The following is a 15,527-nucleotide window of genomic DNA, read 5'->3' as shown; positions in this document are numbered from 1 at the left end:
TACTTTTATTAAAAATTAAATGAGTCGTTAGGGATGTTCCACTATTAACCCTTTCATCCAAAACGTAAACAAACGTGTCGAAAGGGCAGGTGCGTGTGAACTTGCCGACCATGAAATTGACGTGGATTTGCTCCGGTGTGGTCCTAGAAAAAGTGTGGCGATTACTTGAGCCCTACCCCGACGGTGATTCGCCACGGAACCTGCAGTTTTATTCCCATTGCGTACCCAGTACACGTGGGTTGGTCACTCAGGCAAACCAGTGTTAATTTACCTGAGAGACCCATAAAAGCTACGTGTAATGGGAGCTAGCATTTATACTGGCCAAAGAGCGGTCGAATAGTCGGCGTTTGATGAGCGATCATAATAAATAATTTACTCTACCAACCCTCATTGCCTTTAGCCTTCAAACTTACTTTATTATACCGACCATCAATGCAATTCAATAGGTATTTAGAGTGTAAAAGGGTTAGAAGCGAAAAACTAATTCAATACAAATACGAAGGGACATCGCTGCGGTTATTATACATCAAATTGCGTAAAAATTATGTATTTTCTATAATTGTCAGGCAATAAAATGGGGACGTAGTTGTATGGAGAAGGGGAAAGCCATGGAGATGCTGGCTGGACGTTGCGAGGGATGGCATGCGTGCCAATGGTGCCAAAGACCGTGCGAAGTGGAGGGGATACGAGTAAAGTAGAAAAGCGGACCCTGGGATCCAAAGCAAAGCTGAGGATGCAACCGGGATAAAAGCTAATAAGAAGAGAGAGAGAGAGAGAGGTAAGTAGGTACTAACGTTTCTCCTACGTTTGTGGAGAAGCGGTTACGTGACGTCGTCCCCTTTCGTATTAATGACATAATATTTACCTATACCTATTGTACACAACAAGATGGGTCTGTATCTTTTGAATACTTCTAATTAAGACATTAATTAAGTTCGTATTGTCAATCGTTTTCGCTTTGTATGATAATATAGGTATTCAAAATGGCAAAGGACGTTCTGGAAAGAAAGGCTAAAAATCAAAAATGTTTAGCCTGTTAACATACCTGGCATTGTCGTTCGAAACAATAGGCGATATAGAAATTAATGATCTGATCAATGACAACAAATACTCGTTTAAATATCTGAGGATCATGCTCATTTTATTTCGTTATTTGTTTAATGGCAATTATCTACATTAAGATTGCCCGAGTTTAAAAAACTACTCCATTAAATGGAAAGTGCTCTGCTAGGGTTTTTTGTTTTAGGCGATTTCATCAAGGGCGGGATCAAAGAAGACGCAGCAGTTTCTGGCGCCAAGATCGCAACGATATCGCCGCTAGAACAGTAATCGTCAATAAAATCTCAATTTAGATGGCACCGATACCGTGTGAGTTACGGACGGACAGTGAGACCGAACACGAAAACCTACTCGACGATGGAATGCGCCGGCCGCAGGACCTGCTAACGAATACACGGCTGGTGCTTAATTTAATTTCGGTTTATAATTTAGAACGATTAATAATGGATGGGTTATTGAAGTACGACTCCTGACAGTTTTGAAGATAAGCCTTTAAAGCTAATTATTGGGGCTGACGGCTGACATTTCGCACAGGGCGTCCGCGGGCGCCACAACTTGACGCCTCGCCGTCAGCGGCACGCCTTATATTTAAAACAAACCTTTTTGTTTTTATACATCTTCCCTACTGGCCAGTCACAGATAAGGACGACGAAAAAGACACTTAAAAATAAATTTGTCGAAAGTGATAAATGATGGATATAACTTTTATTATTTCAAATTAAATTAACGATCCGACCCGAACGTCTACCTTTTCTCACATTAGAGGGATCTTATCTGGAATGATTGCTTCCATTACCTTGGAGAACGGACGGACACGTTGTTTTGTAGCCGAGGGAAGATAAAGAGATTAATGCGTAAAGCAATTAATTTTGATTGAGGTGTGTTTTATTAAGTAATTGTTTTTGTTTCCAATACGTGAATTTGAAACGCGCCGTAAAGTCAACACAACAATGGTAGAGTTGTGTCGCGGTGTTTGATGATGGATGGGAAAGTTTATTTCTATCGATTGTTGGAGGTTCGAATTAAAGATTGGTGTTCAAAATAACACATTAATATTAGTATTAGGGTCGGGGTCGGTTCCCACAGCGCTTTAATACATTTTTCGTGTTCCAGTTAGCGCCCCATAAATTGATTAAGGGACTGCGGCGACGGTCAGAGGTTTTTTTGTGATGCGGGACAGGTAATGACTCGGCTGCTGCCATTCTGGGGTCACCGCGGCATTCCACTACACAGCACATAAACAAGCGCTATTTACTGTGTGTTTACACCACTACTAATAATATTTTGTAAGTAAGGACATACTTACTTTACATATTTGCATTTCGATAAAAACGAGTGGATCCAAATGTTCTATTTAACCTTTATTTGCGGCGTTATATGAAAATGAGCGATTCTGAAACTCACACCTATGCTAAGATAGTTTTGCATTGGAAGCGTTTGTAAGTACCTACATAACAAACATACAAAGATTTTTTTAATATTTCATATGATTTCTCCTCCACTTAACCATCTACGACGTTGTCTGGGAGAAGGTGCTCTTTAGCGATAAGAAAACTTGTGTTTACACTTATCTACCTAAATATTCTAAATGCATTTATTTTTTCATATTTCTATTTAATACCTACCTACCTATATTTTAATTGTAATGTAGGTACTAAAAGTAATAAATAATATATCAATACCTAAATAATAAGTGTAACATTAAAAATCTCCATTAATCCAACCCGTTCAACCGCAAACTTTTATCAAATCCGAACTGCCAAATGAAGCATTTAAGCTAATAGCTTAAACGAAATGCTTCGAGACCAAATCAGCATAATGTAGCGAGCCAATTTCCTGCGAGGAAATTGCTTTCCCGACCAAATGTTCTAAAGTACCTACGTAAAAGCTTCTGTTCTTTACCAGTCACTCTAGCAACATCAATCATGGCTTCATGTTCTTTGGAAAAACGTATTTTTCATAACAAATGCATGACAATGTTATTTTCCTGACGGACTGCACAATCGCTGGCCCACTTAGGACGTGAGCAATGGTTTTGTAATGGTCCAACAACAATGATGTTTTCGTGTAGCGTAACGTTTTGGAATAAATATCAATTTAGTATAACAAACGTTAGGGTTTCACGATCAGGCAGCAATATACGCCTATACATCCTGTAATGTTCCGTGATGGTTCAGGTTGGACTGCATTGTCACTCGTAATAAACCCCGGCAGGATAAATAATAGGGGGCTTAGCCAAGCTGACAATCGTACAGTAAAGTGTAATAATATGGGTGCATATAACTTACTTGAAAATATGTCCCATAGTTCTTAATTCGCTGATATAAGAGCTATGGGACATATTTTTGAGTATGATGTGTGCACTCATATTTTTACACTTGACTGTACATTGACAAACGCCCAACGAAAAAAAAATCGGGGTGACAGATGCTATGAAAAGTCATGTGACTATATCCATACATCATTTAAGTTTCCATTGGCGTTTTCTATCAACTATTATCATCTTCTTGGCTAGGCCTAGGCCGAGTTCTAAAACACGACTATTTGCGTGTGTCCAAAGGAGGCAAAGCGAAGAATATTTTTAGTGTCTAGTCACCCAGGTTTCTGCCGTCCAATGAAGTCAGCCAGTACTTTAGCCGTATATAAAAAGGCGCGAGGTGACAATATAAATAACAATTTGGCCCACCCCGTTCGAATGTGGTGTTCCGAGTGGATTAGCATAAGAATGCCGCGTCAGGGACGCCCACGACCACTGTCCCTTGTCTCTTATACATCGAATTTAATTTTGATTTACGACAATCCATACAATTGTACGCAAAACGTTTTTAGGTTGAGGATTAAATACCTATTGTGAGGCGGTGACGATGCGCCTATTGTACGGAGCTTTTAAGTAATAACTTTGTGTACGCTACCTCACGTCAACACAAAATAGATGCATTATTTAACAGGTTCCGCTTTCGTTTATGGCAAAAAAAAATATGAAAAAAAAAACTAAATTGAGACGTTTGATAATTCTGAATGGCGTAGTAGAGTTAAATTTCAGTGAAAATGGTCAGTCAAATTTCATGTTAATATTATTATTATTAACATAAATTAATCACTTAAATTAAACTAGGCTATGCTACTTTGCTACTAATAGTTAAAAGAGTGGTCCTTTAATTCCACCACACCTCTATACATTCAAACAAAAAAAAATTGTCATGTCTGTTCAGAAATCTCGGAGTTCTGAGGTAACATACGTACAAAAAAATACGGTCGAATTGATAACCTCCTCCTTTTTAGAAGTCGGTTAAAAATTTAAAACCAAATTCACATTGTCTGATGACTAACCTGCAATTTTCCTTTTATTTATATAAGCAACAAGAGACGTAAGATAAAGTGTACCTTTCCCCGATTAATTAGTGTTTGATACATTAATACATTGATACTTAAATAAAGACAGCCTGAACAAAAAAATATATCTTCATACAAATCAAAAATAAACATTTAAAAACAGCACGGTAATAAATGTAAGTTGACGCTTTAAGTAGGCACTTAATATCTTAATTAATAAAAGCAAAGGACCGCACCATAACTCATGATCCACATTGGGCACACAGAAAAGTGCTTCTTAAGATTCTTTTATGCAAATGTTATAAAAATATACATCTGTGGAATTATTAATGAAGGGTCTGCTCGCATGTGACGTGTTCGTGCATTAAACTAATATATGAGGGTTAATGATCGTCTAATTATTTTAAACAGCTCATAAATTTTGATTAAGTTTATTTACTTTATTATTTTTCTTATTTTTAGCCCGGTGAAGGTCGATAGATGTAAAAAGTAAATGAGTAATCATACGAGTATAAATGTATGTTTATATTTTTGTACATACATATATGTAGTTTAGATAAGATCAAGAGCAACTAGGATGTTAGTACATGTAGTACCTACCTACGCCTTGTAATTAGTTAACCCAAAAATAGATAGACGAGAGAAAGCTTTCGATTCGAATGAAATATTGCTTGCAGTATTCGCTATCCGTAATATACTTATCAAGAGGAACTATATAATTAAAATTTACTCAAGCTTATCTCAGACCAATGTGTACTTTAGCTTCAATTTGGGTCTTTTTCAAACCCAAAAACGAAATAGACCTCATCGTTAATAATAAACGATGGTGCTCAGTGTTAATACGCATTTAAGATAATATATATTTTACGGTACAAAAATAAAATGCCCACCTAATAAATCGTGCGAGCCTTATCGTCTTTCGAGAGGCGACAATAAGAACCAGATAAGGACAGGGTCTCGGGTCCGAGTCGAAACTTTGGTTGAACTTTTTCGTTTGCGTTTGGGTTTCCTTGTCACGTATTAAGGAGAGGTTTAATGGACATTATTCGTGTTGAAATGTTTTTAGGGACTCGAGCTGCGTTCGGACGCGCGCGAGCTGAGCGTAATCGGCGTCGCATCTTAATTTAGTTGTCTTGTATGGTGGGCCCAGTGGGACATAACCTAACCCACTGCGAAGGCAAAGGACGCCCGCGCGGCGCGCCACACATATAAATACACCGTGATTCCATAATAAATGCCTATCTTTATTTATAGGATCACAATCTCAGCTTATTATTTGTCCTATAATGTACAAGAGGGATTTCTTATTTATTATATTCAGCGGTTCCTGGGTTTTGAGTCATAGGTATGTAGTTAATTTATTGAATTTGCTGAATCTGAAGAGCTTGTTGCTAGAATTAGAATGCCGTGTTCTTTTGTCATTTATCCAAAAGGCTAAAGCGAAATTAATTGAAGTTAGAATACGCGACCAAATATGAATAAAGAGTAATAAGTGTCTGTCTAACAAAACTATGTCGGTACATATACAATTATACATAGTTATAATTTACAGGAGTTATAAATGTAAAAGCGTCACTCGAGAAACGCTATATACTTCTTTCATTATTAGTTTGGTAAAAAATACATAGTCTTACTTACCACATTGACAAACTCCTGAAACGTGATGGAATCACTAGTTGCACTCTGAGCTTTGTCCAGAAGGATCTGAAAAAAGAAACAATTATCCTTACAAAATATGGAACCTTGTAGAAAACCAGAGAAATTGAGTAGGTTGATGTTAATTTCTTAATATCGTCAATGCTGTTGATATTTTAGTGCTCATTATCTGAGATAGTATTTTGCTGACTATACCTCTTGTTTGTGGGGCGGCACTTGCGCTTTGAAGTCAGGGTTCTGTAGTGTCACCAGGAAGTCAGGCCAGGGGATCTCGCCAAAGCCTTCAGGGTCAAACTGTAATGAAAAATCAGTTTGTAAACTGTTATAAAATTAATAAAAAGGTATCAGAGGCACGCTTGTCATTATTTTTGGCAACTCGTTTCTATTATTCTATGGCTACAAATATAATGACCACCAAAAAATACTTTGGTACCCTAAATAAAAAAATCATGCTTACCAAAAAAAATTACTGAACACCAAAAAAATAAGGCCTAAAAATACAAAAGTACCACCACTTTAATTACGACTGCACTTCAAATTGTATTCAAATACCAAATATATTGAATGATCACCAAAAATCATTAATGATCACCAAATCTTGAAGACCAAATTAATGCGATATTTTCACCTAAATAAACCACCATGATTACCAAAAAATGTATACATATTACCAAATAAAGTAAACTGATGCCAAAATTACTAGCCCCTCCCGCTCAACCCCCCGTAGCCCGCACCGCATACCTACCTAACCTAATCTACTTTTCTAGTAGCATTTCGTTATGCTACTAGAAAAGTAAGTTAAACTGCTATCATTTAAGTGGGTTAGCTTAGGTTAGCACTGCGACCCTTACAGAAACGAAATGGTACTAGAAAAGTAGGTTAGGTTAAGTTTCAACTGCTACCCATACAGATACGAAACGCTACTAGAAAAGTGGGTTAGGTTAGGTTTGAACTGCGACCCTTACAGAAAAGAAATACTACTAGAAAAGTGGGTTAGGTTAGGTTTGAACTGCGAGCCATACAGAAACGAAATGCTACTAGAAAAGTGGGTTAGGTTAGGTTTGAACTGCGGCCCTTGCAGAAAAGAAATGCTACTAGAAAAGTGGGTTAGGTTAGGTTTGAACTGCGACCCTTACAGAAACAAAATGCTACTAGAAAAGTGGGTTAGGTTAGGTTAGAACTGCGACTGTTACAGAAATAAAATGCTACTAGAAAAAGATGACGAAGTGGATTAATTAATTTAATAGGATAACGATATATTAAATGTTTGCACATTTTTAATTAAAATGTGGGTACAATTTTTGTGATCATTTACTATTTTTGCGTTTACAATGATTATTTTGGAGCCATTTGCTTTAATAGGATAGCAAGATTTAAAAATTTGGTTATCATTTTACATTAAAATGGAGTTCTAATTTTGGTGGTCATTTACTATTTTTGGGTTTACAATGATTATTTTGGTGTCATTTTCTTTAATAGGATAGCAAGATGTACAAATTTGGTTATCATTTCACATTAAAATGGGGTTTGAAATTTGGTAATCATTGACTATTTTTGGGTTAATAATGATTAGTTTGGTGTCATTTCCTTTAAAAGGATAGTAAAATGTAATAAAATTGGTAATCATTTCACATTAAAATGGTGTTATAATTTTGGTGATCATTCATGATTTTAGGGTGGTAAAATAGATTTTTTTGGTATTAAATTTTACTAAATCTGGTGATCAGTTAAATAGCAGCCTTATTCTATCTTGATTCTATCTAATGTCAGTATATAATGACATAATATACGTCAAACATAAGATGATTTAAACTTTCTATCATAATATGACGACCAGGTAGGTATGACGTGATGGTCTTCAAAAACAGGAGTCTTACAAGATTTTAAAGGTTTGGCAATGTCACCCTTGGAAGCAAGGCCTATTGACTTCCTTGAAACGATGTGACCCTTCAAAATTGTGCATGTGTTGTCCGTTCCCAGACGAGATTGCCAGTAATTAACATCAAAATATTTTACTACAGCAACATTGCTAGAACTGGCTTTGTCTATAGATGCGATTTCTAGGAACAAATCAAATTATTTTGATTTGTATTTTATGAAGTAGTCATATGTAAATTATTATTTATTTTTTGATATATGTATATTATTATCTATTATATTTCAGTTTTTCTTTGTCTATGTTCATAAAATCTACGAAGGGTAGACGTGCCTCTACCCTCCTTGATAAAATAAAAAAAAATCTTTGTCAATTGGCCTCTTTGATAGGCCTTGATTTGGGTCTGGCCGGTAAGAACATAGACAAGATAAAAGTCTGTAATGTCAATGCTGTCATTTAAGTCATTTAATGCAAAAATATAAATTTTCATATAAAACGATTTATTCACTTGAAATATATTTATTTACCTATTAATTTTGAAAATAAAATCTATTCATATGTACGAGCAACATATCTAAATGCGTCTTCGCACAGACTTAGTTAAATTTAAACCGTTGTCTCTCTTCCTTCCTTGCTGTATGTATCCGGCAATGGCGACTTTATCAACAATTCTTATCCGGATTATGGAAAGCCCTAATGTGTGTGTGGAAACCGTTGTAGTAAATCAGAAACAGCGATAATTTCAAGGTAAGATATATATTAATCTTTAAATAAAAATGAGCGTGCTAATTACCAAATTAAAATATAATAATTTAATCTTACTATCCCCGTAAGTCCCGCGGACGCGTCCGAAATTATAATCAAAATTCAACATAGATGTAAAACCCCACAGTGTTTAAGCTGGTAACCCTAGGAATTAGCGACGTTAGTAATTAGGAAGATAGATTATATTGTTTAATTTTTTGACTATTTTGTTTTAGAAAGTGAATCAGCAGATGGCTTGAGCGTGAGATAATAATATAATCCTGGGCCGTCATATGATTTCTTGGAAAAAGCTCAGAAGGGCACGTATCTGCCGCATATCCAAACTAGTTTCCCGGTGACCAAGAACGCTGCGCGGAGCTGTGAAGCAGAAAATGTCCGATAACCGGATAGATGTAATAACAACTTGTAACCATTTGCCATATCAGTGTATGTATTCATATGTATTATGAAAATATTTATATCTTAATAATACGTAACTTTTTGTTACCTTTTATATTTCACGAATTTCTGAATATAGTACCTAATCATTATCTTTTAACGTATTTTTTTACTTATTTGTGAAATGCTAATTTAAGAGCCCAACAACGTGCACACTAGCGCCACTGCTAAATAATCGTGATTATTTAAATTTAACGACATGTATTTAAAAAAGGGGCCGCTACGGACTGTATTGTGTATTTAGGTACCTTTTGAATACATCAAACTAGATTTTATGTTGCTGGATTCGTCGATCTATGAGCTCAAAACAAAAACGGCCGTTTTAACTTTGGACGGGTAGATTGACGAATCCAATAACATAAAAACTAGTTTATTGTATTCAGCAGTGGCGCTAGTGTGCACGTTGATGGGCTCTTAAAAACCTGACCCCAACAAAAAATAAAAAAATACAAAAAGAAATTCCCTCTCTGGGATTCGAACCCAGGACCATTAGCTTCCTGAACTGGATTACTGCCAATACCCGCTAGGCTAAACGGGTTGTCAATTCTAATTACAATGGTATCCCACCAGAGCGCTAGTAGTATAAACGAACTTTTGAAAGGGACATTTTTTTGTATGGAGTTATCGTTCTTCTCCTAGTGAGTATTATATTCTTTGCTTGGAAGTGACACTTTTGCGATGGCCTTTTTTCTTACACATGAAACAAAAGCATGGTAATTTTATGAAAACTTGGTTTCCAAAAACAAAGTCGAATAGTTGCTGAGTAAGGGATATGAGAACACTACGCGACACCTATCGTCACGTCCACAAAGGGCGGTTAATGTTATTCACGGCCCTTAGCGAGAGCACCGTTACAAAGCCAGAATACTTAAGTTTTACCTCCAGTTAATATAGGTACTTGTAATAAACTCCAAGGCTAAAATAGGGATGTTGTCTGTATTTAAAACACATTATTTCACACCATTCATGAGGTTAGAGCTAGAAAAATACTACAAAAAAAGTAGGCCACAGGCATTTTAAACACTATTTACATTAAATAAATCTGAATGAACCACAAAGAGTGGCTATTGTAGTAATTTGACCGTGACGTCACATGCGTGTCGCTCATATCATAATTATTGACTTATACTAAAAAATAAACATTCCATAGTGGCGTTATTGTTTTGTCAGATCGAAAAAGAAGCTGATTTGACTTGAGAGTCAAACACCCTATTCTCACGAACTCGTGAATATCTAGCCAGATCATCCACTCAAAGCACGCACCTTCCCCTAACTCCCATAACTTCGCACATGATTCTGTTGTGACAGCATAATTTTAAAAAGACAAAACGTAAGCGCCCCTATCTTCAGCCGGCATTATCTGAAATGTCCCCTACGTGACCGCACGGCTTTTGATGTTCGGCGCTACCGCCCTTTGTCTCTTTATAAAGGTTATCGCACACAGAGATTTGCCAATGCCACAAAACTTTACAAGCCTCAATTAGTTAATTTATGTTTTATCCCTTTCTTACAAATACATGATCAAGACAAACGATTAATAGGTGATTGAGCCCTGAAGCGCGTTTATAAATACTGCCGTAAGAATATGACTCGCTGCAGACAGTCAATTTAAGCTAAAAATTAACAGGAATTGACTTAGCTTGGCGTGGCTACTGCAAGGTTACTGTCACGACCCTGCTCGATTTGGCAAACACAACTCGACCTCACCACACCACCCTACATTTTACATGCAGTTACGATGTGTTTACTGAAAGTAATGAGAGTAGTTAAAAACGCTGCTCAAGCTAATATCAGCTTGTCTTAAGCCGCTTTTGCATCTTAAAATAATTTGTACCTGCTGAAATTGCCTGTAGAACTTGTGTAGGTAGGTAGAATTCACTCATTAGCGCGTGAGGGGTTTAATTATGTTTAATAATTTTGTACGTACGTCGTACGGCTGTTATAAAGTAAGGTTTAACGATCAGAAGCATTGATAATGTGCGTTAACCTTTATCACGTTTACTTCGCTTCCGTACATTTTAATCAACCAAAAGAACATTCCCCGAAATTTGTTTCTGTATCATAAAATCCATAAACGACAGTTTTTATGAATTATCACGCGTTAGTTAAAATTTAATGGCGAACGGGAGCTGTGAAGAATTAAAGCTCAACGATTTTATCTTTAATTGGTATGCCTTAGTCGTTAGGTGTTTTATACCTGAACCTGCTAAAACAGGTGTTGTTATCTAATCGACGTATCAACGTAGTACGCGGCAAATTTGAAAAATGTAGGCGCGAAAGGATATCGTCCCATAGAAAATTGGAATTTCGCGCCTTTTTCTACTGACAAGATTTGCTTAAGTACGTAAGTCTTAATATAAGTCTCTAAGGTTCAAGCTTTTAATTTTCGATAAAGTGTTTAAAAGAAACTTCAGATAGCATATCGTCAATAAGAACTACTTTGCTACTCTTGTGAATATAACATAAAACATAACGCAACTTTCTTATCAGATTTTGATGAAAGACGTCTATTACCAACCTGTCAACCGGACATTTCACCCAGTTGGACGGTTAGTACTTTTTTTTCCCAACCGGACATCTGGTTTGCTGGTTAATAATAGGCAATCCTGACCTACACCCTGGCTGTACGGTTGAAACTTTTTTTTTCCTAACTATTCATCCAAGTCGCAATCAAGGTGTTCTGTTAGTATTTTTTTCCTAATCAGCCAATTGAATTGCCAACCAGGTGGTCAGTTAGTAAATTTTTCCCAACAGACCAATTAGAAATGCCAGCTGGTTGGTCGGTTAGTATATTTTTCCCGACAGGCCAACCAGACACACCAACCAGGTGGTCAGTTAGTACATTTTTCCCAACAGACCAATTAGAAATGCCAGCTGGTTGGTCGGTTAGTATATTTTCCTTTTATAGTATGCCGATTTGGAACTGCCCCGAACGGCTGACAAAATACCGTGGGCCTATGTTGCACCAAGCTGGCAAAATAACGTGGGCCTATGTTGCACCAAACCTGAGTTCCACTAGGTGGACGGTAGCCAGGGTTCAACATCAGCTCAGATCTATGTATACTACAATCTTCTCCAGAATGTAACAAACACTTTTCTGAAAACCGCATCAAAATCAGTTCAGCCAAGCGCGAGATAATCGCGAATATACATACATACATACATACATACGGGTCAAACTGAGAACCACCTTTTTTTTAAAGGCGGTTAAAAAACATTGCCATACAGGATGTTTCCTATAACAGGAGTAATAAATTAAACTGGAAGCTGTACTCCTCAAACTGAGCAACATTTGTTCAGCAATTGTTGAAAATAAGTCATGTTTTGATTTTTATTACACTTTAAAGTTTATTCTAAGATTTCTAAGACGCAATGTATTGCAAATTTTGTTATGTTTAAAGCGTGACAACTGACAAGCAACGCCATACACACTGATGTGAGCGTACATTGAAGTCAATATTTATTTTGTATGAAAAAGAGGAAGTCTAAAGGATTCATAATTTATAAAAGTTGCAGAACAAATGTTGGTCAGTTTGAGGAGTGCAGCCTTTAATTTATTGGTCCTGTAACAGGAACCACCCTGTATACACGGTGTAACATGAGGAAACCGAATAATTTTAACCACGCATTTCTGAGGTCAAAAGAAGAAAAAAAATGTAATATGAGTTTAGGTCAATTCCGCAAAAAAAAATTCTTTTTGTTTTTTCAATTTTTTGAATGTATTTGAACATACAAAATAAATGTTATTGGTAAACTTGTCACTTAAACTTGATTTTTACACTTTTTAGGGTTCCGTACCTCAAAAGGAAAAAACGGAACCCTTATAGGATCACTCGTGCGTCTGTCTGTCTGTCTGTCTGTGTGTAATCAAATCTTGCAAGTTAAATTTGATCCACTTCCCGGTTTCCGATTGAGCTGAAATTTTGCATTCATACGTAAGTCGGGTGACAATGCAATATTATGGTGTCATCGAGCTGATCTGATGATGGAGATAGGAGGTGGCCATAGGAACTATGTGATGAAACAACGCATACTAATTGTGTTTGGGGTTTTTAGAATTGTTTCGATGAGCATTAGTTGCCTGTGGAAAGAAAAGTACAGTCAGCGATAAAAGCTTGTACCAAAATAGTTATTTACGATACAAGTGCGGAAAAGAGGAAATTCGAAACGAGTGGCGATAAATTAAAACACGACCGAAGGGAGTGTTTTAAATCGACTCGAGTTGCGAATTACCTATTCGCACGTGTATCGTACGACGTTTTACAGAGTACATATGGCCCTTTAAACTTTTGACATACGCACGAAAAGTGCTATTTTACACACTAGTACGGGAAAATAGAACCATATACTGTAAATGAAACTTTGCCAAAAACTTATCATTTATTAAGATGTGGTATATCTTGGTTGGTCTGTTGGGAAAAATGTACCAACTGACCTCCTGGTTGGTGTGTCTGGTTGGCCTGTCGGGAAAAATATACTAACCGACCAACCAGCTGGCATTTCTAATTGGTCTGTTGGGAAAAATGTACTAACTGACCACCTGGTTGGTGTGTCTGGTTGGCCTGTCGGGAAAAATATACTAACCGACCAACCAGCTGGCATTTCTAATTGGTCTGTTGGGAAAAATTTACTAACTGACCACCTGGTTGGCAATTCAATTGGCTGATTAGGAAAAAAATACTAACAGAACACCTTGATTGCGACTTGGATGAATAGTTAGGAAAAAAAAAGTTTCAACCGTACAGCCAGGGTGTAGGTCAGGATTGCCTATTATTAACCAGCAAACCAGATGTCCGGTTGGGAAAAAAAAGTACTAACCGTCCAACTGGGTGAAATGTCCGGTTGACAGGTTGGTAATAGACGAAATAAAGACAGCCTTTACGAGGTTGTGGTGAAAAAGTTTTAGTTAACCGTACATTTTTTTCAATGTATGGAGTAAAAAGGTAGCGAAATAAAATAAGATAAAGATATCGTGATGATGAAGTACCGGGCTGTCAGCGAAACGCATCTCCCATCTAACTAGGTACTCACAAAGCATTTTTTCTCGTCTTTCCAGTATAGTTTGACCCCTGAATGTTTAACATCCTTGCTAAGTTAGAGACCAGACTTACAGTAGTCCTCCTGAGGTAATGCGCTAGGGAAGAATGGGAATAAACGTCTCCGTCTCACGTGCGAACATGAATATAAATTGTTTCTTCTAATAGATGATCTATCTGTGACACACCTATCATAACGGCATCGTTAATGTGAATTTAGAGAAAAGGGTGTGGGGGGTTGTGGTGGTTCTGATGTGTTGGAAGTTGGAAGCACAATAAGTTCGCGTTTAGCCTAGCACTCTGTTTTTAATTTGTTTTAATCATATATGATTGTTATGATTAAGCTGAGGTAACAGGAATAAAACATTAATTAAACGGTACTTACCCTATCAAAGAGTAACCGCCATTTCTGAAAAAAAAAACAAATAGTTATAAATTCCTCCTGAAAATGGAAATACGAATACTGAGAAATACGAGTAAATTTGACGGTGTAGCGCAAATTATATGTATTGTAGCAGCGTTAATTGTAGGTACATACATTATGTATATATGTATACAATACATATGTAGGCAGAACATAGACTGATGCAGAGAAATATTTTTGTTGAGAGGGTTTGAGAGAAAATTGCACAGAGAGAAATTTATGCCATAATATGTGGTTTTCCATGAGAGAAGGGTCCTTATGAACTGCATGGATCATAAGGACCCTTTACGCATGCAGTTCCACATATTTAGGTACATATTCGTAACAGGTATACTTACGTCATGCATCAACTCCCTTCGGATCTCCGCCTCGTCCAACTCCGAGCCGAGATCCGTATGATCCGTATCATAGAGCGGCTCGGCGGCCCTCGACAACGAGCCCAGCGAATCCCGTGCCGAGGCCAGCGAGCCTGTGACCGTTGGCAGGACTCCGGCCTCGATGCCGGACTCCATGGACGTGTTGGTGGAGAGCAGCGGGGCTGTGGTGACGGGCGGCGCGAGTCCGCCGCCCGCGCGGCCGCTTCCCACCCACACTGACATTCCCACATTCACACTGCACTATATTTCTTTTATTCCAGAACTGATTGGAATCGTATTGGTACGAATCGTATTGGTCTTCGCTTAAACGCTGTTTTTATTTAAAAGCGCGGCGCATTTATTCATATTAGATTGGAATTTTATTTAGTACCGCTGGATTTAGGCCCGAATGGGGTTTCCAGTGTTTCCACGCGGCGGCATCAGCGCTTGGCAATTTGGCAACAAGTATTTTGGCATTCGTGGAGTAAAATTACTAAAAATATGTTAAAACGCTCTCATAAACTTGCCATTTTACATATTCGATAAGGCAGTGTTGTATTTTATATTCAAACTCTTAATTTAGT

General features: G+C 37.2%; 1 protein-coding gene across 1 annotated transcript in view; it reads right to left on the bottom strand.

Annotated features, from left to right (window-relative positions):
- The window catches only part of LOC134791761 (uncharacterized), a 77,869-nt gene extending 62,608 nt beyond the window's left edge, over positions 1-15,261 (bottom strand). Inside the window, exons 1-4 of the mRNA XM_063762912.1 lie at positions 14,926-15,261; positions 14,549-14,572; positions 6,244-6,342; positions 6,031-6,096 (exon numbers count right to left, since the gene is read on the bottom strand). Coding sequence (XP_063618982.1) covers positions 6,031-6,096; positions 6,244-6,342; positions 14,549-14,572; positions 14,926-15,186 — 450 coding nt within the window. The 5' untranslated portion in view covers positions 15,187-15,261. The remainder of the gene's footprint in view (positions 1-6,030; positions 6,097-6,243; positions 6,343-14,548; positions 14,573-14,925) is intronic.
- Positions 15,262-15,527: the final 266 nt, after the last annotated feature.

Source organism: Cydia splendana, chromosome 6 (genome assembly GCF_910591565.1).
Source record: "Cydia splendana chromosome 6, ilCydSple1.2, whole genome shotgun sequence".
NCBI classification, from domain to species: domain Eukaryota; kingdom Metazoa; phylum Arthropoda; class Insecta; order Lepidoptera; family Tortricidae; genus Cydia; species Cydia splendana.
The sequence above is the reverse complement of the archived record's forward strand: the minus strand, read 5'-3'. Positions and strand labels throughout refer to the sequence as shown.